At 51.1% G+C, this 25600-nt stretch overlaps 1 protein-coding gene and 1 pseudogene across 1 annotated transcript in view; both read right to left on the bottom strand.

Moving 5' to 3' along the window:
• Positions 1-2149: 2149 nt before the first annotated feature.
• SRARP (steroid receptor associated and regulated protein) overlaps positions 2150-25600 on the bottom strand; it is a 165151-nt gene continuing 141700 nt past the window's right edge. The window contains exons 2-3 of the mRNA XM_050789694.1: positions 4726-4875; positions 2150-2925 (exon numbers count right to left, since the gene is read on the bottom strand). Coding sequence (XP_050645651.1) covers positions 2498-2925; positions 4726-4807 — 510 coding nt within the window. The 5' untranslated portion in view covers positions 4808-4875 and the 3' untranslated portion in view covers positions 2150-2497. The remainder of the gene's footprint in view (positions 2926-4725; positions 4876-25600) is intronic.
• Positions 14853-18966, bottom strand: LOC126962078 (TBC1 domain family member 3B-like; annotated as a pseudogene).

The following is a 25600-nucleotide window of genomic DNA, read 5'->3' as shown; positions in this document are numbered from 1 at the left end:
CTCATCTGATGCAGCTTCTGCCACTTTTTTTTTTCTTTTTTTCTTTTCTTTTCTTTTTTTTTTGAGACAGCCTTGCTCTTGCTGTCACCCAGGCTGGAGTGCAGTGGCGAGATCTCGGCTCACTGCAACCTCTGCCTTCTAGGTTCAAGCAATTCTCTCGCCTCAGCTTCCCAAGTAGCTGGGATTATAGGTGCCCGCCACCACGCCTGGCTAAATTTTGTATTTTTAGTAGAGATGGATTTTCATCAAGTTGGCCAGGCTGATCTCAAACTCCTGACCTCAGGTGATCTCCCCCCGCCTCTCCCGCCTCGGCCTCCCAAAGTGCTGGGATTACAGGCATGAGCCACCGCGCCTGACCTCCTGCCACTTTTCTGATCTGTTTGTTTTGTGTGTGTGCATTGCCTGTCTCCCCCAACTAGAGGATAAGCTCTTTCGTGGCTGGGCCTCATTGTCTTATTCATTGCTCCATCGCATGGCCTAGTCCAAAGCCTGGCATTCAGTGGGTGCCCAATAAATACTTGGTGAATAAATAAATGAATGATGATTACCCTAGCCAGACTGAATGACTGCTCCTTCTGCCCAGAGCACTCCCCACTTGCTCCCCCACCCCACCCTTTCATATAGCTTAGTCACTGGTCAGATCTCATTTGAGGCATCACTTCCTACAGGAAGCCCTCCCTGATCTCTTCTTTCCGGGGTGGAGTGGTTGCCCTCCAGCATCATTCTGTGTTGCCCTTACTGTTGCACTTCTCAGAAGTTATGACAATTGTCTGCCTTCTTTCCGGCCTCCCCAACCTGGCTGTGAGCTCCTTGAGGCCAGGGTTACATTTATTCTCTGCGTGCCCTCTCTGCCTAGAAGAGACGCTACCAGGATGAGAGGGTATATACCTCACAGTTACGAGCAAGAATATGGGCACCAGGCTTGCCTGAGTTCTAATCTCAACGGTACCAGTCTATGGAACTTTGAGTCCATTCTTCAACCTCTCTGTGCCCCAGCTCTCTAACCTATAAAATGGTGGCAAATATAGTGCCCGTGTTGTTTATGTGACACAGTAAATGGTCAATACATGTTAAATGTTAGTGGGTATTATTTGTAGGAACCTAGTAAAATAGTCATTGAATAAATTAATGACCGGGTACGGTGGCTCACACCTGTAATCCAAGCACTTTGGGAAGCTGAAGCGGGAGGATAGCTTGAGGCCAGGAGTTCAAGACCAGCCTGGGCAGCACAGCGAGACCTCTTCTCTACTAAAACTCAAAGAAGTCAAGCTGGACAGAGTGGTGCACCTGTAGTCTCAGCTACTCGGGAGGCTGAGGCAGGAGGATCACTTGAGTCCAGGAGTTTGAGGCTGTAGTGAGCTGTGAATTTTCCATTGCACTCCAGCCTGGGTGATAGAGTGAGACTCTGTCTCTAAAATAAATAAATACATAAAAACTCAGTGATTTTTATCTGGGAGCCTTGAGACTGACTTCCTTAAATAGGTTGATTTAGGGTTTTTTACAGTGCTGTGCATCTCTTAGACTTACAGACACCCTCATGCCACACCAGTAACCCCACCTCCTACTCAGGGAACACAGTTACCCTGAGGGGTGAACCTCCTCCCCTAACCTTTTTTTTTTTTTTTTATCCTTAGAAGGCAGCATGAGCCTGGTATGCAGTAGATGCTCAATAAATAATATGTCTTATTTTCATTCGTTCAAATATGATACTCTATTTTTGAGCACCTCCTTCCGTTTTGAGAAGCCAGGTCCCCTTATTTCCCATCTCAGATCCCCAGGTCCCACCTGGGCGGCCTTCTGGGATGGAGTCTCCTGGGAGCCAACTTCCCTAAGCCTCCCCGCCCCCACTGGCATGCCTTTGCAGTGACCTACACGGTCGCCTCTGAGCCAAGATGGCAGTAAGAAACCCGCTGCCCCTCCCCGTCATGCTGGGGCATTCTGACCTCCTCTCTGGCCTGCCCTGGGGTAAGATGACAGCAGGTGGCCCTGGGGAGGGTGGATTTTCTCAGGGCTGGCCCCTTCTCATCTTTTAGATCGCACTTTTTTCTCTGTGCAGAGAGGCCCTTCCCAAGCACTGCATCAGGGAAGGTTTCCACCCCAATCACTCTCCACCTAGCATCCTGTTTCAGTTCCTGCAGAGCCTTCGCCACTGTTCAAAATCATCTTTATTTATTGGGTTACTTTATTTATTTTTTCGGTTTGGGTTCCCTCCACCCCAAAAATACCAGCTCCAAGAAAACCATGGTATCTCCCCAGCACTTTGCAGGGCCTGGCATGTAGAAGATGTGCCAGTAATATTTGCTCTATGAATGAATGAATCTCTTCATGTGCGGGTGCCCGTATCCTGCCTCTGCCACTCGATGGATGTTTCAGATGCCACTTAGCGGATCTAATGATCTTTCCTTGGCTCAAGCACAAAAGACTCCTGCTTATCTGGGGAAGCAGGGCCAGGCCCTGGGAATTGCAGCCTCCGGGCATCAGAGCCTGGCCTTTCCAGCTAATCCGCCTGCCCACAGACACAAGAGGAGAGGGCTTTCAGCGAATCCTTGACTGTTCCCCAAGGCGAAGACCTCCCAGGCACCGCCTTCACAGGTTTCTCCTTAGCCTCAGGAACCTCCTGGGGGCAGAGCGGGCTGACCGGGAAGGAAGCCGCGGTGGCAGCCCCTCTGCAGAGCGGCAGGGTGGCCCGGGCCTGGGCAAGGCATCCCCCACCCATGGGGGTCACCCGAGTCAGATGGGGCCAGTTTTCTCCACAGAACACAAGGTAGGTCTTCATTGGTGGGGTGACAAGCCCTTGACTGGGACTGGGGGCTTGGGGTGGTGATGCGGTTGCTGCCAGGGAGAGCTGCCTCCCCTGGGTGCAGTCAATAACAAAAGTCAGATGAGCCGTGGGGACAGTCTTCTGATGCCCAGCCAGCTTCCCACCTAGAAGGGAGGAAGAGACCGAAAGTGAGCACAAGCAAGGGATTTTCCCCCGAGACAGGGTCTCGCTCTGTCGCCCAGGCTGGAGTGCAGTGGCATGATCATGGCTCACTGCAGCCTCAGCCTCAGGGGGCTCAACCCATCCTCCCATCTTAGCCCCCTAAGTGGCTGGGACTACAGGCTCATGCCACCACACCTGGTGAATTTTAAAATTTTTTGTAGAGATGAGATTTCCCTATGTTGCCCAGGTTGGTCTCAAACTCCTGGACTCAAGAAATCCTGCCTCTGCTCAGTCAGCACTGGGATTACAGGCACCCGACCGGGACATGGTTTCCTGAATTCATTTGTTTATTTTTTTTTTTTTTTTTTTTTGAGACAGAGTCTCGCCCTGTCACCCAGGCTGGAGTGCAGTGGCCGGATCTCAGCTCACTGCAAGCTCCGCCTCCCAGGTTTATGCCACTCTCCTGCCTCAGCCTCCCAAGTAGCTGGGACTACAGGCGCCCGCCACCTCGCCCAGCTAGTTTTTTGTATTTTTTAGTAGAGACAAGGTTTCACCGTGTTAGCCAGGATGGTCTCGATCTCCTGACCTCACGATCCACCCGTCTCAGCCTCCCAAAGTGCTGGGATTACAGGCTTGAGCCACTGCGCCGGGCCCATTTGTTTATTCATTCGATGGGTTTAACTGAGTTGGTTGATACACCAACAGAGGAGGACAGTCAGAGTTTAAGTGTATGGATTTCAGCATCAGAGACCTGAGTTCAAGTCTCTGCTTACCATCCATCCATCTGCCTTCCAGGAGCACAGAGTCCAACATGTCAGTGCCTTTCAACTTTGCTGTTCCCACGAGTTGCCTGGGGAGCTTGTTAAAATGCAGAGTCTAGTGCAGTGGGGCTGGGGTGGGGCCTGAGACTCGAATTTCTAACAAGCCCCCAGAGGATGCCGATTCTGCTGGTCCATGGACCACATTATGAAGAGCACAGTCCTCAACCCAAGAGAGGAAAGCCCTGGCCATCTTTCCAGGCGAGAAAACTGAGGCTCAGCCTGCACAAGTGTTGGTGGGTCTTAGGGAGCATCTTGCTACTCTCCCCCTCCCCACATAATCTTGTCCACAGCCTCAGAGAATCCCATCGGTACCTGGTAGCATCTGCCCTGGCAATCCCCCAGCTCAGAGCCCAGCACAGGGGAAAGGGATGGACAAACCAGCCAGTAGATTTATCAATGAAGCAGGTGTCTGAGCAAGTGTATCTGAATCTAAAGCCTGTGCTCTTAAAAAGGGAACTTTTTGAGTTACCCAAATAACATACACATCCATTCTTTTAGCTACGTGCTGTGAACCACGACGTGGGCTCAGAAGGAAGCTTATGTTCTAGTAGGTTGGCTAGCACAGGAAATAAAACAAGCCCGCCCTTGGCTTGAGAATCCCAGCAACCCGAGGGAGGTAGCATGTTTGCCATTGGACCCCCACCCCCAGCTGGTCTTTCTTTTTTTTTTATTTTTTATTTTTTGAGATGGAGTCTCACACTGTTGCTCAGGCTGGAATGCAGTGGTGCAATCTCAGCTCACTGCAACCTCCGCCTCCCGAGTTCAAGCAATTCTCCTGCCTCAGCCTCCCCAGTAGCTGGGATTACAGGAGCCCGCCACCACACCATACATTTTTTGTATTTTTAGTAGAGACGGGGTTTCACTATGTTGGCCAAACTGGTCTTGAACTCCTGACCTCATGATCCACCCGCTTCAGCCTCCCAAAGTGCTGGGATTACAGGCATGAAGCACCACACCCGGCCCCCAGCTGGTGTTTCTTACCAGAGCTGGTCTCCAGGCCTGTCTCACGGATGGTGCCTTTGAGGTTGGCTCTCCAGTCCCTGCGGTCTTCTGAGGGGGCCATGTGGCTACTTCGGCGCCTGCTAAGCTCTGGCAGGAGGGGAGCTGTCCTCGGCCACTCTTACAGGATGTGGCTCCCCCACTGTGGGACCGGACCTTTTATACTGACCGGATCCGGATTCTCTGAGTGCGTTCCACCAGGAGCCAAAGGAACTGGCCCAGAGCAGTCAGGGGATCGCTTTGATCAACAGGGTTATGTCAACAGGATTATTGTTGGGTCAATGGGAGGCAGACCTCTTACCAAACAGACCAAACAGACACGATTTCTACCAACTGCAGCTGCTTCCTGATTTAGGTTAGGCCTCTGGAACCTTCTCATCCAGCCTCAGTTTCCCAAACCTCAGTCATTATCCAGGGGTTCCACCAGTTTGTTTTTTTCCCCCTGTCTAGGAACTATATGTAATACTACTTACTTCACATGTCCTTGAAGTCAGCCAACTGTTTTTACTGAAAAAGAAGTGCACTTGGCCGGGCGCGGTGGCTCACGCCTGTAATCCCAGCACTTTGGGAGGCCAAGGTGGGTGGATCACAAGGTCAGGAGATCAAGATCATCTTTGCTAACACGGTGAAACCCCGTCTCCACTACAAAAAATTAGCTGGGCGAGGTGGCGGGCACCTGTCGTCCCAGCTACTCCAGAGGCTGAGGTAAGAGAATGGTGTGAACCTGGGAGGTGGAGCTTGCAGTGAGCTGAGTTTGCACCACTGCACTCCAGCCTGGGTGACAGAGCGAGACTCTGTCTCAAAAAAAAAGAAGAAAGAAAAAAAAGAAAGAAAGAAAAAGAAGTGCACTTTATTTTATGTATGTATGTATGTATGTATGTATGTATGTATGTATGTATGTATGTATGTATTTTGAGACGGAGTTTTGCTCTTCTTGCCCAGACTGGAGTGCAATGGCACGATCTCAGTTCACCGAAACCTCCACCTCCCAGGTTCGAGTCATTCTCCTGCCTCAACCTCCCTAGTAGCTGGGATTACAAGCATGCACCACCACACCCGGCTAATTTTGTATTTTTAATAGAGACAGGGTTTCTCCATGTTGGTCAGGCTGGTCTCGAACTCCTGACTTCAGGTGATCTGCCCGCCTCGGCTTCCCAAAGTGCTGGGATTACAGGTGTGAGCCACTGTGCCTGGCCGGAAGTGTACTTTATTTTAATTTTATTATTATTATATTATTTTAGGTGGAGTCTTGCTCTGTTGCCCAGACTGGAGTGCAGTGGTGTGATCTCAGCTCACTGCAACCTCTGCCTCCTGGGTTCCAGTGATTCTTCTGTGTCAACCTCCCAAGTAGCTGGGACTACAGGCGTGTGCCACCGCACCTGGCTAATTTTTGTATTTTTGTATATATGTGTGTGTGTGTGTGTGTGTGTGTGTGTGTGTGTGTGTGTGTGTGTATATATATATATATTTTTTTTTTTAGTAGAGATAAGGTTTCGTCATGTTGGCCAGGCTGGTCTCAAACTCCTGACCTCAAGTGATCCGCTTGCCTCAGCCTCTCAAAGTGCTGGGATTACAGGCGTGAGCCTCCACATCTAGCCTATTGTATTTTATTTCTGCTGCTGGCCCAGATGAAAGAAATGCACTTTAAAAGGAAAGTTGGTATTGCTATACTAAATAGAAACAGTATCACTTCCAGAAATAAGGGGTACCTATGCTTGGTAGCCAAGTTAGCCACCAAACATATCCACACCCTAATCCCCAAAGCTTGTGAATGTATCACCTTACTGGGCAAAAAGGACTTTGCCGATGTGATCAAGAGTATGAATTTTGAGAAAAGGAGATTATTCTGGAGTACGTGGGTGAGCTCAATCTAATCACATGAGTCCTTAAAATTGGAGAACCTCACCAGGCGCAGTGGCTCACACCTGTAATCCCAGCACTTTGGGAGACCGAGGCGGGTGGATCACCTGAGGTCAGGAGTTCGAGACCAGCCTGGCTAACAAGGCAAAATCCCATCTCTACTACAAATACAAAAATTAGCTGGGCGTGGTGGAGCACGCCTGTAATCCCAGCTACTGAGGAGGCTGAGGAAGGAGAATCGCTTGAACCTGGGAGATGGAGGTTGCAATGAGCTGAGACCGCACCACTGCACTCCAGCCTGCGTGACAGGAATGAGACTCCATCTCAAAAAAAAAAAAAAAGCAGAACCTCTTCTGGCTGGATTAGAGAGATGTGATAATGGAAGAAGGCCAGAGAGATATGAAGTGAGGATTCAACCCTCCCTTGCTGGCTTTGGAGAGGGAGGACGGGGTCCTGAGCCAAGGTATGCCAGTAGCCTCTGGAAGCTGGGAAAGGCAAGGAAAGTGATCCTTCCCTGGAAACTCCATGAAGAAACCTTCCTGCCAACACCTTGATTTTAACCCAGTGAGACCCACGTTGAACTTCTGACCTACAGAGAAAAACTTTGTGTTGCTTTAAACTACTAAATTCTGATAATTTATTTAGTATCAATAAAAAACTAATACACTGTGCAAATAACAAAGAAAAATTTTTTAAATTAAATTTTAGCTAAATGTTGTTGCCTGTGTTATATGACTTAAAAAGTAACTGGGTAATTTATATCTTACTGCAATGTCTTGCTTTCTTCAAGGTCTCACTCTGTTGCCCAGGCTGGAGTACAGTGACACAATCATGACCCACTGCAGCCTCGCCCTCCCAGCCTCAGCAAACCCTCCCCCCTCAGCCTCCTGATTAGCTGGGACTACAGGCTCATGCCACCTTACCGGGTTAATTTTTTTAAAAAACCTTTTGTAGAAATGGAGGGTCTCACTATGTTGCCCAGGTGGGTCTCAAACTCTTGGCTTCAAGTGATCCTCCTGTCTCAGCCTCTCAAAGTGCTGAGATTATAGGTGTGAACCATTGTGCCTGGCCCACAGTTTTTTTGTTTTGTTTTGTTTTTGTTGTTGTTTTTTTTTCTTTGAGACGGAGTTTTGCTTTTGTCACTCAGGCTGGAGTGCAATGGCACAATCTCAGCTCACTCCAACCTGCAACCTCCGCCTCCCGGGTTCAAGTGATTCTCCTGACTCAGCTTCCCGAGTAGCTGGGATTACAGGTGCCTGCCACCACGCCCAGCTAAATTTTGTATGTTTAGTAGAGATGGGGTTTCACCATGTTGGCCAGGCTGGTCTCCCACTCCTGATCTCAGGAAATATGCCTGCCTTGACCTCCCAAAGTGCTGGAATTATAGGTGTAAGCTGCTGCGCCTGGCCCCACAATTTTTTTAAAGAAGTAACTGGACACGCGTGATAGCAGACACCTCTGATACCATGGGACAAGAAGGGTACTTCATGTCTGTGGTCTCCGACCCCAAAACTCCTAACCCCAGTCTAAATATGAGAAAAACGTTGGACAAATCCAAACTGAGGAACATTCCGTAAAATCCACGTACAATCCCCAAACTCTCAAGATCATGAAAAACAAGGGGAGACAAAAACTGTCCCAGGCCAGAGGGGACTAAAGAGACATGAAAACTTGCTACAATGGAGGTATCCTGGATTGCATCTTGAAAAGGACGTTGCAGAAATCCTGGTGAAATCTGAATAAAGCCTGGAGTTTAGACGCTAATAATGTACTGATGTTGCTTTCTTAGTTTCGACAAACATTCCATGGTCATGTAACGTGTTGGCAATAGGGGAAATTGGATGTGGTGTGTACAGCTCTGTATAACCTTTGCAGTTTTTCAATACATTGGAAATTATTCTAAAATTTAAAAATTATTATTGGTCAGGCACCGTAGTTCATGCCTGTAATCCCAGCACTTTGGGAGGCCGAGGCAAGTGGATCACTTGAGCCCAGGAGTTCTAGATCAGCCTGGGCAACATGGTGAAACTCTATCTCTATTAAACATACAAAAATTAGCCAGGCTTGGTGGTGCATGCCACAATGCACAGTGCACAACCATAGCTCACTGGAGCCTCAAACTCCTGAGCTCAAGTCATCCTCCCGCCTCAACCTTCCAAGTAGCTAGGAATACAGGTGCACACAACTATGTCCAGCTAATTTTAAAAGTTTTTGTAGAGATAGGGTCTCGCTATGTTGCCCTGGCTTAAAAATTATTATTATTATTTTTTTTTTTTTTTTTTGAGATGGAGTCACACTCTGTCACCCAGGCTGGAGTGCAGTGGTGCAATCTCGGCTCACTACAACCTCTGCCTTCAGGGTCAAGCGATTCTCCTGCCTCAGCCTCCTCAGTAGCTAGGATTACAGGCACACGCCACTGCTCCTAATTTTTGCTTATTTTTGGTAAAGACGGGGGTTTCACCATGTTGGTCAGACTGGTCTCGAACTCCTGACCTTGTGATCAGTCTACCTTGGCCTCCCAAAGTGCTGGGATTACAGGCATAAGCCACCACACCCAGTCAAAAATTATGTTTTAAACTGCGCATGGTGGCTCATGCCTGCAATCCTAGCACATTGGGAGGCCGAGGCAGGAGGATCACTTGAAGTCAGAAGTTCCTTGCCAGCCTGGGCAACATGGCAAGACCTAGTCTCTACAAAGACTGGGTGGTTCAGCCCTGGTGCAGTCACATAGCTCCCTGCTAACTGAGCTGAAATTAAAACCCACTCAGAGCCAGGCGCAGTGGCTCATGCCTGTAATCCCAACACTTTGGGAGGCCAAGCCAGGTGGATCACCTGAGGTCAGGAGTTCGAGACTAGCCTGACCAACATGCAGAAGCCCCATCTCTACTAAAAATACAAAATTAGCCGGGCGTGGTGGCATATGCCTGTAATCCCAGCTAATCGGGAGGCTGAGGCAGAAGAATCACTTGAGATGGAGGTTGCGGTGGGCCGAGATCGCACAATTGCACTCCAGCCTGGGCAACAAGAGCGAAACTCCGTCTCAAAAATAAATAAATAAAACCCATTCAGTCTGGCTCCTACATGGCTCATGGTGCCCGTGGACTGGACTCTCCTTTTGCCTCCACACCCCATCTGCATTCAGTCCTCTGGCAAATCATGCAGATGGCACCTTCACAATGATGCTGAGGTGACACTTCTCACCACCTGCCTTCTCCTACCTAGTTTGAGCACCTTCATCACTTATCCGGACTAGCCAGCTGGTCCCCCTCTCCTTCCCGACAGTGCAATGTGGCCTGTTAACGCCCGAGCCACAGCTGAACCCTCCTCTGCCCAGGATCCTCTGCTGGCTTCCCAGCTGCTCCAAGTAACAGCTAGAGCTTAGCACCAGCTGCAGGCCTTTGAAGCTGGGACTTCTCTCCCTGAGCTGCCTGCCGCTCTCCCCTGCTCACACCAGGCCGGATGCAAACTTCTCCTCTGGGTCTCAAGCATACGGATCACGCTCCTGCCTCAGGGCCTTTGCATGAGCCATTCCCACTGCCCAGAATGCTCTCTGGTCAGATAGCTGCTTGGCTGACCAATCACCTCCTACAAATCTTGTTCAGACCTTGCCTTGAACTCTTGGCTTCAAGTGATCCTCCTGTCTCGACCTCTCAAAGTGCTGAGATTATAGGCGTGAGCCACTGTGCCTGGCCCACAATTTTTTTTTTTTCTTTGAGACGGAGTTTTGCTCTTGTCGCTCTTGTCACTTGGCCATGCATCTAGAGGGCGTCCAGCACAGAGTATGTGCTCAATACACAGATGAAGAAGGACAATCCACGAGACAGCTGTCCCTCTCCCAGGACCCTGGGAAATGGTGGGGATGGGGAACATGTTCAGATGTCAAGAGGAGGAGGGTCTAGTGTCTGGGCTGTCATTTGAGTGCTCTTCCTGTTCACAGGAGTGGATGGGCTGCACAGATAGAGCAAAACCGAGATGAGTTTTAAGGGCCACTGAGCATCTTCCCCACTGGCAGCCTTTCCCAACGTCCAGGGAGATGCACAGCTGTCTCCTGTGTGGTCCTGGATCCCTGGAGGAGGGGCCAGGCTTGGAGGTGGAAGGAGAGCTCAGTGGCGAGGGGGCAGAGAAGGGACTGCCCAGATGTGACACATCTGGAGTCTCCAAATCTGTACCAGGACAGATGAGTAGAGCTGCATTTTTCCCACCCTGCTCATGTCAGCCTTTTATGAACTTTGTTTCTGCCCTGTGTGCATTGCCCTTAGGTATTCATTGCTACCTGTTATCACTGGAAGAAAAATGGCCATGGGCATTCTGTCCTTCCTTCACCTCTCTCTTCTCCATCCCTTCCTTCTTCCTTCTTCCTTCTTCATCTGTGTATTGAGCACATAATCTGTGCTGGACGCCCTCTAGATGCATGGCCAGGTTGTCCTCATTGACGAGGCAAGATCTGAGCAAGGTTTGTAGGAGGTGATGGGTCAGCCAAGCAGATATCTTGGCAGAGAGCATTCCGGGCAGTGGGAATGGCTCGTGCAAAGGCCCTGAGGCAGAAGCGTGATTGGTATGCTTCAGGCCCAGAGGGGAGGTCTGCATCTTACCTGGTGTGAGCAGGGGAGAATGACAGGCAGCTCAGGGAGAAAAGTCCCAGGTTCAATGACCTGAGGGCATTGCAAACCTTTAGCTCTTGCTCAGAGGAGCTGGGGAGCCATTGAGCAGTGCAAGAGCCAAACTGAATGGGTTCCAATTTCAGCTCCACTAGCAGGGAGCTATGTGACTGCACCAGGGCTGGGCCAACCCACCTGTGCATGAGTGACAGCACCCCACGGGTTCCAGAGCTCTCATGTCCATCATCCGGCTTAGTGCCTGGCATGCCAAGAATACTTGGGAAATGGCAGCTAAGAACTGCTACCTCAGGAGGGTCTCTTCTCATTTCCAAAGCTGTCTTCTGTTTGGTGAAATGCATACAGACACTGGAGATACATCCAGAGACTGACCGAGTTCCCTGCCCTTGTGCTGCATTCCCCTCAAGGAGACAGATGATGGGGTCATGTAAGGAGCTAAGATATCCTGAGCTGGGAAGGAGGGAAGCAGGAGCTGAGGGATGGAGGCAGCTGGTGGGGGCAGGTGGGGGTGGCCGGGATGCCTGGAGCCCAGGACTAGGGCCGGACTCTGCACTGCTTTGCTTGGGGACCTACCTGGGCTCTAAGTCACTAGGACAGACAGTGGCCAGGGTGAGGCTGGCACAGTGCAACCCCTTCCCCACTGCTGAAGATGCCACCTTTGTGGGTTGGGAGCACAGGCTTTGGGGAGTTGAGAGCCATCCTCATCCTAGAGGTGGTTGTTTCTGGAAGCAAAAATCCAGGGTTTATGTTCTTGGGACAGGGGAACCCTGGGGCCTCACGTCCTCCCCATAACCTTCGCATTGGGCAGTGAAGGCGTCTTCCTGTTGAGTCTGAGGGAGAGAGAAGTGGTGTCACTCGGGGTGTCAGCTTTCATCTCACTTAGTCCTCACAGTCGCCCTGTGAGGTAAGGACCACGATTAGCCCAATTTACAGATGAGGACACTGAGGCTCAGAGAAGTTACATGGTTTGCCCAAAGTGACACACTAAGTGGCTGAATGGGATTGAACCCAGTTCTTTTTTTTTTTTTTTTTTTTTTTGAGACAGAGTCTCGCTCTATTGGCAGGCTGGAGTGCAGTGGCGTGATCTCAGCTCACTGCAACATCCGCCTCCCGATTCAAGCAATTCTCCTGCCTTAGGCTCCCAAGTAGCTGGGACTACAGGTGTGCGCCACCACGCCTGGCTAATTTTTGTATTTTTAGTAGAGATGGGGTTTCACCATGTTGGCCAGGATGGTCTCGATCTCTTGACCTGGTGATCTGCCCATCTCGGCCTCCCAAAGTGCTGAGATTACAGGCGTAAGCCACCGCGCCCAGCCTGAACCCAAGTCTTTCTGAAACAGCCCAAGCTGTTGATGGAACCCTCTGGCTAACGGATGAGCAGGTAAAGTGAAACAAACACTTTAGAATGCTTTGGGGGTGGGGGTGTAGGGAATTGAGCCTTGTATGGGGCCTGAAAGATTTATAGTTGTCCCTCGGTGTGTGTAGGGGAATCAGTTTCACCACTTCCCACAAATACCAAAATCCACAGATGCTCAAGTCCTGATATAAAATGGTGCAGGATTTGCATACAGCCTAAGTACATCTTCCCGTAGACTTTAAATCATCTCTAGATGACTTATGCAATCACGTGTCAGGTAACAATATTTCAGTCCATGCCAGAATGCACATAGGATGGTGGTCCCATAAGATTATAATGGAATTGCCCTATACAGGTGCACATCACTAAAAATTGATATCTCAAAAGAGATGGGGTCTTTTTATGTTGCCCAGACTAGTCTAGAAGTCCTGGGTTCAAGTGATCCTCCCAGCATGGCCTCCTAAAGTGCTGGGATTGTCGGTATGAACCACTACACCTGGCCAGGTGTACAATTTTTTATCATTTATACTGTATTTTTATGATCCTTTTCTGTGTTTAAATACACAAATAGCCACCATTGTTTTTGTTTGTTTGTTTGTTTGAGACAGAGTTGCACTCTTGTTGCCCAGGTTGGAGTGCAATGGTACGATCTTGGCTCACTGCAACCTCCGCCTCCCAGGTTCAAAAGATTCTCCTGCCTCAGCCTCCCAAGTATTTGGGATTACAGGTGCCCGCCACCATGCCCGGCTAATTTTTTGTATTTTTAGTAGAGATGGGGTTTCACCGTGCTGGCCAGGCTGGTCTCAAACTCCTGACCTCAGGTGATCCAGTCGCCTTGGCCTCCCAAAGTGCTGGGATTACAGGCTTGAGCCACCACGCCCAGCCCACAAATAGCCACCATTGTGTTACCACTGCCTGCAGTACTCAGTATGGTAACACGCTGTAGAGATTTGGAGCCCAGCAGCCATCAACTCTGCTATTCAGCCCAGATGTGTGTTTGGCTGTAGCCTCTGGAGGAAGCTAAGGAGCAGTGACCTAAAGGCAGAGGGTGAGTCTGAGGTGGGATCCCAGGACAGGTACAAGAATTAGGCAAAAGTGGATGAAATCTGAATAAATTTCACTGTGTTAATATAATTACTGCATTAATAACCTTAGATAATAGCTAACATTATTTAGCTAACAGGAGTGCACCCATGTTAAATTAATTTTTTTAAAGAGGTGAATTCTCACTCTGTCACCTAGGCTGGAGTGCAGTGGTGCGATCATAGCTCACTGCTTCCTGGAACTCTTGGGCTCAAGCAATCCTCCTGCCTCAACCTCCTGATTAGGTGGGACTATAGGCACCCGCTACCATGCCTGGCTAATTTTTTTCACTTTTCTCTAGAGACAGGGTCTACCTGTGTTGCCCAGGCTGGTCTCAAACTCCTGGGCTCAAGTGAACCTGAACCTCCTGCCTCAACCTCTCAAATTGCTGGGATTACAGGTGTGAGCCACCACAGCCAGCCTAAATGTCTTAGTTTGGACAAATGTGCCATGGTAATGCAAAGTGTCATTACTAGGGGCAACTGGGTATAAGGTGTAGAGTACACTATAGTGTCTTTTCAATTTTTCTGTGTATCTAAAATCATTTCAAAAGTAAACATTTATTTTAAAACATGAAGGTGGTTATCCTTCCATGAGCGTAAAGTACAAAACACAGGCTCACGGTGTCATCAGAAGTCAGAACGCTGGTTGCGGGCCCAGGGGCGCTGGAGCGGCTGGCCATGGTTGGCTTTGTGATCTGGGGGCTGGTGTGTTCCATCTGTGAATGTCTTTTGAGCTGCACACTTACCAGGAGGTAAGTCATGTCTTAATAAATTTTGTTTCTTTTTTTTTTTTTTTTTTTTGAGACGGAGTTTCGCTCTGTCGCCTAGGCTGGAGTACAGTGGCATGATCTGGGCTCACTACAAGCTCCGCCTCCCGGGTTCACGCCATTCTCCTGCCTCAGCCTCCTGAGTAGCTGGGACCACAGGTGCCCATCACCACACGTGGCTAATTTGTTTGTATTTTTAGTAGAGACGGGTTTTCACCGTTTTAGCCAGGATGGTCTCGATCTCCTGACTTCGTGATCCACCCACCTCGGCCTCCCAAAGTGCTGGGATTACAGGCGTGAGCCACCGCGCCCGGCCTTAATAAATTTTCTTAAGTTTAACACCAAATAAAACGAGGATGAGAAGCTCGTTTGAGTTGTGGGGATTTGGGTGCTTATCCAGCCATGAGCCCTGGCCTAGATGCCTCTAGAAGCCTGGAGGGAACCGAGAACATTCCAAGTAGAGGTGGCAGAGCCAAGGCCCTGAGGTGGGAACACACTGCTGCACGTCTCTCGCTGTGAATGAGGTGCCCTGGTCGGAAGCAGTGCTGTATGCCCTGCAGGGCTGGCAAGTCCGTGTCCACATTGTGACTCAGTGCAGTGAAAGCCAATCTCAGCCCCCTCCGCAGTGTGATCAGCCTGCCAGCAGGTGGCCAGCCGGTCCTCCTGGGAAACTGTGCCACCCACGGACTGGGTGCGAGTCTCTTGTCCACAGATAGGGCACTCAGCAGTGGTGTCAGCCTGGTGAGCCTTGGTAAGGGCACGTGCAGGATGCTGAGCCGCTCCCGTCCCCATGACCGTCTGAAGGCCACTTGCTGGGTGGGCATATCCAGCAGGCGTGGGGGACGGGAAAGAAGCAGGCTCCATCCACAGGGCGTGCCGTTTTGCTCAACTCAGGACCCAGAACATCCTCTATAGTAATTCTCTTCGGTGGGAGCACTGGGAACATGAGCCACAGATACCTTCCGAGTCTGAGCTGCTGAGGCGAGGGCTGCAGGGCGCTGGGCTGTCAGGAAAGCCTGCACTGGCAGCTGGAAGGCACGTGGTGGGGGCGCCTGCTGCGGCTGTGGCAGTGACTGTGAGGCTTCGGGATGTCGTCCGGCTTCTGCGAGGTGAATTGTGACAGTGCAGAGCTCCGCAGTGCCAGGGTCCCCTGCAAGGTCATGCTGACTGCAGCTGGGAGCCCACCACACCCCTGGTGCCCCTCTCTTCCCAGGGTTGGGGTCTAGGCCAGACCCCTCTTGGCTTGGGAATTGTGCCCTGGGAGGGGGACACAGTCCCACAGGTGGGGACAGAGGCCCCAGGCGTGCTGCTGGCTGGCTGGGACTGCGAGGACGTCATGCTCACCTTTCTCTCTCGTGGCCTTGATGGGACCGGCTTCCCCATTGAACAGGATTTTCTGAGGTGTCTGGGGCTGTGGTGCAGCTTGCGGGGTGCCACACTGACTCCTTCCAGACATGCCAGTCAATGGCCACCGAGGGGGCCAGATACAGGTGCCATGCTGCAGTGGGGGTATCTCCCGACCTCCCTTTTAGTCCTGATGAGCCTGGGCAGGGCCCGGTGTTGGGGTCGCCATGGACTTCCTGGGCTAGGCTGTCCCATGTGTCCAGGACACATTTGAAAGGGACTTGGACCCAGCAGCTCTGTTCAAAATCATAACGGGGGCAACAAGGGCCCCCCACATCCAAATTCATAGGAAGCTGTGGCATGGAGTTCCACTGGAGGAACCTCCAGGAAACCCGAGGTCCCCCATGAGCCAGGGCCAGACTGGGCACGCCCAGAGTCCCCAGTGCCCCCAGAGAATGGCCTGCTGCCCTGGGTTCCATGGAAGCCTCCTCATGCCACTGGGCCTTGGCCTCATGGACAGTCCCATCAGGATGGGGTGTGAAAGGACGAGGCGCCCATGGCGGGGAAGCTGACCAAATGGGCCACTGGAACCAGGTTGGTGGCCAGGAGGGGCCTGCCTATGCCCCTGCCAGAGGGTCTTCCTGCCAGCTGAAGCCAGCACAGGCCTGGGTGTCAAGGACCCTTGCTCGGGTTTGGCTGAAAGAAAAACAGACGTGGTCGGCATCTCCAGTGAGCCTATGCAGTCCTTTCTGGGCCGGGCTCCACCTGCCTGGGTCTTTGGAGTCCTCAGGGTCTCTGTGTGGCCCCTGTGGTCTGACACTGAGGACACACCTGCAGGCTGCTGATCCCAGAGGGAGGGGTCTGTGCCTCCTGTGGTGGGAAGCTGTCGGGGTACCTCAGGTGGTTTCTGGGACTGCCCTCCCCCAGGGTTCAGTCTGACTGGGGGCTTCCTGCTCCACGTCCTCATCCCAAGACTGTTGGGCCTGGGATACAGCCTCCAGTCAGAACTCAGGTGGGAGGGGCCTTGGATGTCACCCAGCCCCCTTGCCACCTCACATGGGGACCTGTCTCCATGGTGGGTGAGAGAGCCCAGATACAGAACCCCCTCTGCCCTCCTGGGCTGCCCAGTCCATGCCAGGACTGACTGTTTCCACACCTGGCTGAACTCTTGGCTCCGGCTCTGGTCCAGGGGTCCCCCCTGTGCCCACCCCCAAGTCCTGGCACCCTTGGAGGGGTGTTCAGGACTGAGGGCCCTCTGCTGCTCTCTGAGGCTGTCAGTGCTCTCAGGGAGGGGTGGGGGATCCCACAAATGGATCTGGCTCCTCCAGTGCCCTTGAGGGCCCTTTGAGGGGGAGAGTGGGACATGGTGGAGAGTGGGAGGGGGCTTGTTGGAGAGTCTTGCCCACATCCCACTCCTGCTTGTGCAGCATGTCCAGTACACACGCACTGAGCGCCTGCCCTGAGGACCAGGGGGCCTATTGTACTTTCTTAGAGTCCAGGAGGAAGAGGAGGGAGAACAGGTGAAGAGAAAGGCCCAGGTAGTAGTGTTGGGGGTCCTGGGCACTTCCCGACTACTGACTGCCCCAGAGGCTGACTCGGGAGGGGACCTGGTACTGCAGCCCATCTGGAGGTGGCAGGTCCCCACGCTTCCTTGTTAGTTTCCTCATAGAGGTCCGAGGGTGTCTGAGAACTGCATCGTCATCCAGGGCCCAGGTATGGGAGAACTGGTCCTGAAAACATACCCACGGCCACCCCTGGACATCTTCATGAGGTGCTTTAGGGATAGGGTGGGCATCAGGCCAGGAGAGTTCCCTGGGAGGGGTCAGAGCCCATACCCCGTTGCGACCTCAGCCACCTCCCACTGGGGAGTGCCGGATCCCTTTGTGGCCACCCCAGGCTTCCAGATGTGCACAGGAGGCTGTGGCTGGGGGGCAGCCTGCCCAGAGAAGTGCTCACCACACTCCTGACTTTCATCTGGGTCATGTGGGGGATGGGCTCCTACAGGAGGGGGTATGTCACTGTTCCCTGCCCAGCCCACCCAGCCAGACCTCCCTCTGGGCCAGGGCAGAGAATCGTGGGGACAGTGTGAGGAAGCTGCCACTGGGCCAGTCGGGGTCTGACCCCTGTGTTCCCCAGACCCCACTGGGCACACGTGGACTTACTCCTCTGAACCTTAAAGACAGTGAGTGCCTTTGGCATCAACACCTGTTCCGCTTCTAACAAATACATGTCCCAAAGGCTCAGGGTGAGCCCGAGAGAGATCTGTGGGGACACCAGGTGTGGGAGGACCTCGCCCTTCCAAGCTGGGGCTGGTGGCTCAAGCTGGGCCCACTGAGGCTTCAGTCCCCCAGTCACTGACCCTTCTTATGAGGGTCATCAGACCCCTTCAGGAAGCTGGGTCAGACGAGGTCTTGCAGCTCCTCGTGGGGGAGCACTCATTTCAATGGGGATGTGGCTTCTGGAGACAGGGGCTTCCCCAGGACTTGAGGCTTCCTTGAGCCCTCCCAAGTGGGTCCTGGCCCAGTTTGCCCATGAGGCTGGTCCATGAGCCCATGAGCCCCAACCTCTGCCGTGGGATGACCCCTCTTCGGCAGAGGGCTTTGCTTGTGTGTACTGCAGATATCTACCTGAGACTCCTGTGGGCTGGGGGTGAGCCGGACCCCTGGGCTGGGGGAGCAGGGCCCTGCAGGGCAAGGAGGGTCCCTGAGCCAGAGTTTCCCTGTGCCCCCTTACCCCCTTGATCAAGCTCCAAAGAAACCAACCTAATGAGGAACCCTGAACGCATAGCTCTTCCTTGTCCTGATGGGAGGAACAGAGGTGCTCAGGTCCCTCTGGGTTGCCCTAAAAACCTCCCTCTTCCAGGGCCCTCTGAAGATTCTTCCCCAAGTACAGAACACTGGGCAGTGTCCAGGGCTCCTTACACCTCCCCCTTCCCACACTCCTGGCGGACACACTGTCCTTAGCCCTGCTCTACGGGAACTAGCCCCAGTCCCTGTGCCTCTGTCTCCTCCAGGGCGGGAAAGGAAACCCAACTCCAGATCCATGGAGAACCCCACGTCCCAGGTCAGGCCGTGGCTGGAACTCAGCCTCTCACCAGCCCCACCAGGGTCTCCGGCCCCTGGCTCCTCTGGCCCCACAGGATGCAGAGCCTCTGGGGAAGAGCTGGGGGGACCATAACTCACTGTGTGCCTCATGGTCTTGCGGTATGACGTGGGTGCCACATGTTCCTGGTGGTCTTGGAGTCCCCGGACCCTTGTGATATTTGGGCTGTGGAATCCCGAGAAGCTCCCAGCCCATCATGAAATCAGCCGGCTCCCAAGATGTGGAACCATCAACTGGAAGAGCTGGACAGCTGCAGAGGCCCCTGAACCCCGAGGCCTCCCACCCTCCCATCTGGTGAACCCGCCATGTGGCCTTGGCCCTGGGGACGAGGGGTGGGAATATCCCCTGGTGACTGGCTGGAGGTGCTCCTGGAGGCCTCCCGGACCAGGGTGCTGGGAGGGCAAGCCTGACTTTGAGGCCATGACAAAGGGCGGGTGCTGGACTTCGTGATGCTCTCCTGCAAGTGGGCTCAGGCCAGGGGAGACAGGATGGGGAGATGCTGCCATCAGGGTTTTATCAGCCCATCTTTGGGTACCAAGGGCAGCTGGAGCCCGGCCAGCTGGAGGGCAGGACTCTCAGGGAGGGGAGAGTCAGTTGCACAGAATCAGAGCCAGAGGGCGTGGCTGCAGGATGCAGAGGGTGGCCACGGGGACGATGAGATGCCCTCTGCTGATGGGGGTGAAAGGCATCTGACTCAGGATCTGGGGGTCCCCGTTCAGCTCCGGGCCCCCGTGGGACCCTCAACAGAGACATCCTAGAGGCTCCAAACAAGCTGCCAACACAAGGAAGGTGCCTTCGCTGAAAGTTGAGATCACCTGCCCAGGGTGGCCGCCCCTGGGTCTGGCTGTGTGAGGTCCTGAGGGCGGCTGTCCACCTACCCTGCGGGGAGTGCCTCTCAGCAGCCAGCAGCTGGGCCAGTGCCCAGAATATGTCCTCCTCAGGCAGATAAAGGAGGAACAAGGCGGTGACGTGGCTCAGGTCCCTGCAGTAGCCCACCTCCTGAGAGAGCCAGAGTTATGGTGGAAAGACGTCACCTGAGAGGGCTGAGGTCACCTGGGAGGACTCATGTCATCGGAGAGAGCAGAGGTGACTGGGGAAGCTTCCTCTGAAGAAGAGGCTTCCTCAGGATGCAAATTCATTTTGTGACAAGAGCCATGTCCATCAGGCAGTTCAGCAACGTGTCCAAACTGTCTCCGGAGAGCACTGTTCTGTGTGCCGAGCTTTGGAGCCCAGTGGCTGCCTTTGGTTCCTGGATCCAGGGAGACGTCTGGAGCCTGTGCCTGGGGCTGTCTAGGGGTAGAGGTGGTGGGGCAGGGGAAAGGGCGGGAGAGGAGGTCTTGCATGGTAGAGTTCGGGGCAGGAAGCGAGCCAGGAACCCATTTGCAGTGACTGCTCCCATCCCCCACCCCCACCTCCAAACCCACCCCTACCCTACCCTGGTGCAGGGTCGGGCCTGGGCGGGTGTCCTCTGCTTTGGCCTCAGCAGATCACAAGGAGGAAGCCGGCAGCCCGGCAGGTGCACCACTCAAGCCAATGGTGACCTACAGCTTCTGCTTCATGGAGTGTGGGGCACCCACCCAGGAAAGACCAGGCACGCCCCACACCACTGACCTTGAGGGCATGGGGAGGTGGGGGACCAAGGTTCTGCAGCCCTGTGCATGTGTCCTGAAAGGTGGCCTAGGAGTCCTGTGTGCACCCGTCCAGGGGGGCCCAGAAGCCTGAACATTGGCAGGGAGGGAGACGAGGAGGGAGACAGAAGTGGAGAAGAAGGAGAGAGAAAGAGAGATGGGGAGAAGGGAGTGAGATCGAGAGAGAAGAAGAGAGATGGGGAGAGAGACAGAGGAGGCTGAGAGGAAAAGGGAGAGAGACATAAAAGGCAAAAAGAGAGACAGGGAGAGAGAGGTGCATGAGTAGGAGTTCAGGTCACTCTTGATGCCAGTTCCCAGTGCAAACTTCGGTTGCTATCACCTATCCACGCATGCAGTAAAGTCTTCTGCCTGCTGCTTATAGCCCCCAAGAACCCCTTCTCCTGGAGAAAAAAAATCTTTTTTTTTTTTTTTGTGAGATGGAGTCTTGCTCTGTCAGCCCAGGCTGGAGTGCAGTGGTGTGATCTCGGCTCACCGCAAGCTCCACCTCCCGGGTTCACGCCATTCTCCTGCGTCAGCCTCCCAAGTAGCTGGGACTACAGATGCCCGCCACCACGCCCAGCTAATTTTTTGTATTTTTAGTAGAGACGGGGTTTCACCATGTTAACAAGGATGGTCTCTATCTCCTGACCTCGTGATCCACCCGGCTCGGCCTCCCAAAGTGCTAGAATTACAAGCATGAGCCACTGCACCTGGCCTCCCTTTCCTTTCTTTGATTCATTGTTTGAATCTTTTGAGGATTGAACAAGTGTGAAGTTCAACTGCATAGTGCCTTCACTCCTGACAGTCACATTCTCGGTAACTGGATTATACCTATAATAAAGGAGATAGATCAGAACCACACTCCTTTAGCTGGGGTACCCAAGCCCTGGGAACACAGGTATGCACAGAACGTGCGGATCCTTCAGATAAATGTGGTGCATCTTCCTAAAGAGATGAAATTTTAACATTGAGTAACTTATTATTTTTTTAACACATTGATTAATAAAGAACAGACATGGATATACTACAAAATATGAACAGTTTTTTTAAAAATATTTTTTTCTTTTTGAGATGGAGTCTCCCCCCATTGACCAGGCTGGAGTGCAGTGGTGTGATCTCAGCTCACTGCAACCTCCGCCTCCTGGGTTCAAGTGATTCTCCTGCCTCAGCCTCCTGAGTACCTGGGATTACAGGCGTGCACCACCACACCTGGCTAATTATTGTATTTTTAATACAGACGGGATTTTACCATGTTGGCCAGGCTGGTCTCGAACTCCTGACCTCAAGTGATCCACCCGCCTCAGCCTCCCAAAGTGCTGGGACTATATGGGTGAGCCACTGTGCTCGGCCTGGGTTTTTAAGATTAAGTAAATGACTTCAAAAGAAAGTTAGTTCTTGTAGTGGATACTTGCATGTCTCCTGGGATTTGAATTCACTTGTCTTCCATCAGGGTATATGGGTGGCAGGGTGCGGTGGCTCACACCTGTAATCCCAGAACTTTGGGAGGCCAAGGTGGGTGGATCACTTGAGGTCAGGAGTTTGAGACCAGCCTGGCCAACATGGTAAATCCCTGTCTCTACTAAAAACAGAAAAATTATCCTGGTGTAGTGGCAGGTGCCTGTATATATTAATGCTTATTGCAATATTGTTAATAGCAAAAAAGAAAACAACTAAAGTGTTTATCAGTAGGGAATTTATTAAATTGTGATAGTTATAAGCTAATATTCTATTCAGCTATTAAAAGGAGTGATGTAGATTTCTATTTACTAATATGGAAAGATTGCTTGATACTTTATGAACTACAAAAAGCAGGGTGCACATCAGAATGTATAGTATGATTTATCTGGCAAAGTGAACGAAGTAATAGATAAACTCATATATGTAAAAACATATTTCCTGGCTGGGCACAGTGGTTCACGCCTGTAATCCCAGCACTTTGGGAGGCCTAGGCTGGTGGATCACCTGACGTCAGGAATTCCAGACCAGCCTGACCAACATGGAGAAACCCTGTCTCTACTAAAAATAAAAATGTTAGCTGGGCTATGGTGGTGGGCACCTGTAATCTCAGCTACTCAGGAGGCTGAAGCACAAGAATTGCTTGAACCCAGGGGGCAGAGGTGGCAGTGAGCTGAGATCATGCCAGTGGCACTCCTGCCTGGGTGACAGAGTAAGACCCTGTCTCAAAAGAGAAGGGAAGGGAAGGGAAGTGAGGGGAGAGGAGGGAAGGGAAGGAGAGTCACAGAGGACCACCTGTTGTATGATTCCATTCATATGAAGTGTGCAGAATAGGCAAATCCATAGAGATAAAGCAGATTAGTGGTTGTCAGGAGCTGGGAGGGGAGGAAGGAATGGGAAGTGTCTGTTAATGAGCATGAAGCTTCCTCTGGGGATAATGACATTGTTCTGAAATTAGTGGTGATGGTTGCACACCTTTGTGAATATACCAAAAACCACTGATCTGTACACTCTACAAGGATGAATTGTATGTATGTGAATTATATCTCAATAAAGTTGTTGTATTTTAAGAAAGGAAATAAGCTCTATCCTGCCCTTCCTCAATGAACCATATTTTCAGGTAACTGCGTTACCCTGGTTGATGCGGGGAATTCCTGTTTACAGAAGAATTCCAGCTCATAGATGTGGAAAGAATGATAGAAATGCATTATATTACAGCCCCTAATGAAATCAATGACTCAGAGATCTTCAAAAGAAAAACCCATTGCTTGGAAGGTTGATGGGGAAATTCCCAAAGGCGAAGTCTAATTGCTGCCACGCACCCCCACCAAGGGGGCTCATGGTGTGACTTCCCAGAAGCACTCAGCAAAACCTGTGAAATGCTCCTCCCAAAAAAAGTTGAATCTGGGCCAGGCCTCGTGGCTCATGCCTGGAATCCCAGCACTTTGGGAGACCAAAGTTCAAGGACTGCTTGAGCCCAGGAGTTCGTGCTCAGCCTGGGCAACATAGAAAGACACTGTCTCTATAAAAAAAACAATTAAAAAGTTAGCCAGGCACGGTGATGCATACCTGTAGTTCCAACTACTTGGGAGCCTGAGGCAGGAGGACTGCTTGAGCCCAGGAGTTTGAGGCTGCAGTGAGCCATGATCACACCACCACACTCCAGCCTGGGTGACAGAATGAGATCCTGCCTCTAAAACATAATAATAACAATAATAAATTTTTAAAAATTAGACCCAGGCCTGGGTGTGGTGGTTCATGCCCATAATCCCAGCACTTTGGGAGGCCAAGGCAAGTGGATCACTTGAGGTCAGAAGTTCAAGATTAGTCTGGCCAACATGGTGAAGCGCCACCTCTACTAAAAATACAAAAATAAGTTGGGCGTGGTGGCGCGTGCCTGTAATCCAGCTACTCGGGAGGCTGGGGCATGAGAATCACTTGCACCTGGGAGGCAGAGGTTGCAGGGAGAGAAGATTACACCACTGCACTCCAGCCTGGGTAACAGAGTGACACTCTGTCTCAAATAAATAATAAAACGTTAGACCTGAATCTACTGAGACCTTGAGGGCTTATTTACAGGAAAGAGGGAGACAGAGAAGCTAGTTAAATGACAGTATAAGGAAGCAAACAGAGAATTCCAGAATGTGGGAATGCTATGGGACAACTGGCTCTATTTTTGGTTCAAGGCAACAAGAGGGAACAAACAAAAAACAAGGAAAGGAAAGACTTTGGAATAAAAGTGACTAAAAAGACAATTTTAAAAACACCACCACACAATTGTGACTCTGGTGGGAGGACTTTGTATGGATCCTGATTTGGACAAAGCAATCATAAAAAGATACTTGGAGACAATTAGCAAAATTTGATTATGACTGAATATTAAATTATTCCAAAGAATAATTCTGAATGTTGTTAGGCATGATCAGGGCATTGTGGATTTTTTTTTACAGATGCACACTGAAATATCATCTTCATGCATGCCGCAATGACATGATCTGGGATTTGCTTTAAAATACTTCTTCAGGCTGGGCACAGTGGCTCACGCCTGTAATCCCAGCACTTTGGAAGGCTGAAGCGGGCAGATCACCTGAGGTCAAGAGTTCGAGACCAGCCTGGCCAACATGGCAAAATCCCATCTCTCCTAAAAATACAAAAATTAACCAGGTGTGGTGGCAGATGCCTGAGGTCCCAGGTACTCAGGAGGCTGAGGCAGGAGAATCACTTGACCCTGGGAGGTGGAGATTACAGTGAGCCGAGATCACACCACAGCACTCCAGCCTGAGCAACAGAGTGAGACTCCATCTCAAAAAAAAAAAAAGAAGAAAGGAAGAATATATTAAGAATATGTAGCAAAACTTAACTATTGAATCTGGATGATGGAAATACAGAAAATGTCTTATTACTTTCACTTTTGTGTAATTTATAACATTTTCAAAAATGGACGGGAACTAAAAAGTATATGCCAAGGATTTCTGGGAAGAGTTAAGAAAACCATTTCACAACAAGTAAACAGGAAGAAAAGCAATATTTACAAATTAATACGCGGCTGTGTTACATAGTTTGCGATTTTTAAGATTTGTGCAATCAAGTTGGTAAATTGTATAAACAACTATTCGTCTATATACAGCTCTTCAAGTTTATGTCTACAAGGTTTATCTACACTTCTTCAACTTTATGTCTACAGGATGACCAACTGCTTAAAAAGTTATCCTTATAGGGAAAATGCAGGGTTTCCCACATGTGAATAGTAACTGCGCTTTGGCAGGGCATTAGAGTAGAAAGTGGATGAGGTTTAGGCTGGAGACTCTGGAGATGGTGAGGCGTGCTGTGTGTCACTTTGGCGGCTGACTGAGTGTGGGGTGGGGCAAGAATATTGGAGGGGAGAAGCTTGGGGCTGAGGGACCTGGTTAGTTATATAACTGAATCAATGGCACCTAATGAGAAACCAGGCAAGTTGTAATCATTCACTCACTCAATCAACACATGTATACTTAACTCCTGTCCTGTCTCAGTCATCAAGTGAAAATTCTTGGATTCCTTCTTCTGTAATATTCTAAGCAGTTTCTGGCGTCTCAACTCAACTTTGTTTTGTAAAGGCCATTGTTGATCCAGATTTTAATCAACCAGTTTACCTGTTAGAACC

This window comes from Macaca thibetana, chromosome 1, assembly GCF_024542745.1.
Source record: "Macaca thibetana thibetana isolate TM-01 chromosome 1, ASM2454274v1, whole genome shotgun sequence".
NCBI classification, from domain to species: Eukaryota; Metazoa; Chordata; class Mammalia; order Primates; family Cercopithecidae; genus Macaca; species Macaca thibetana.
This window is presented reverse-complemented; position numbering and strand designations above follow the sequence as displayed.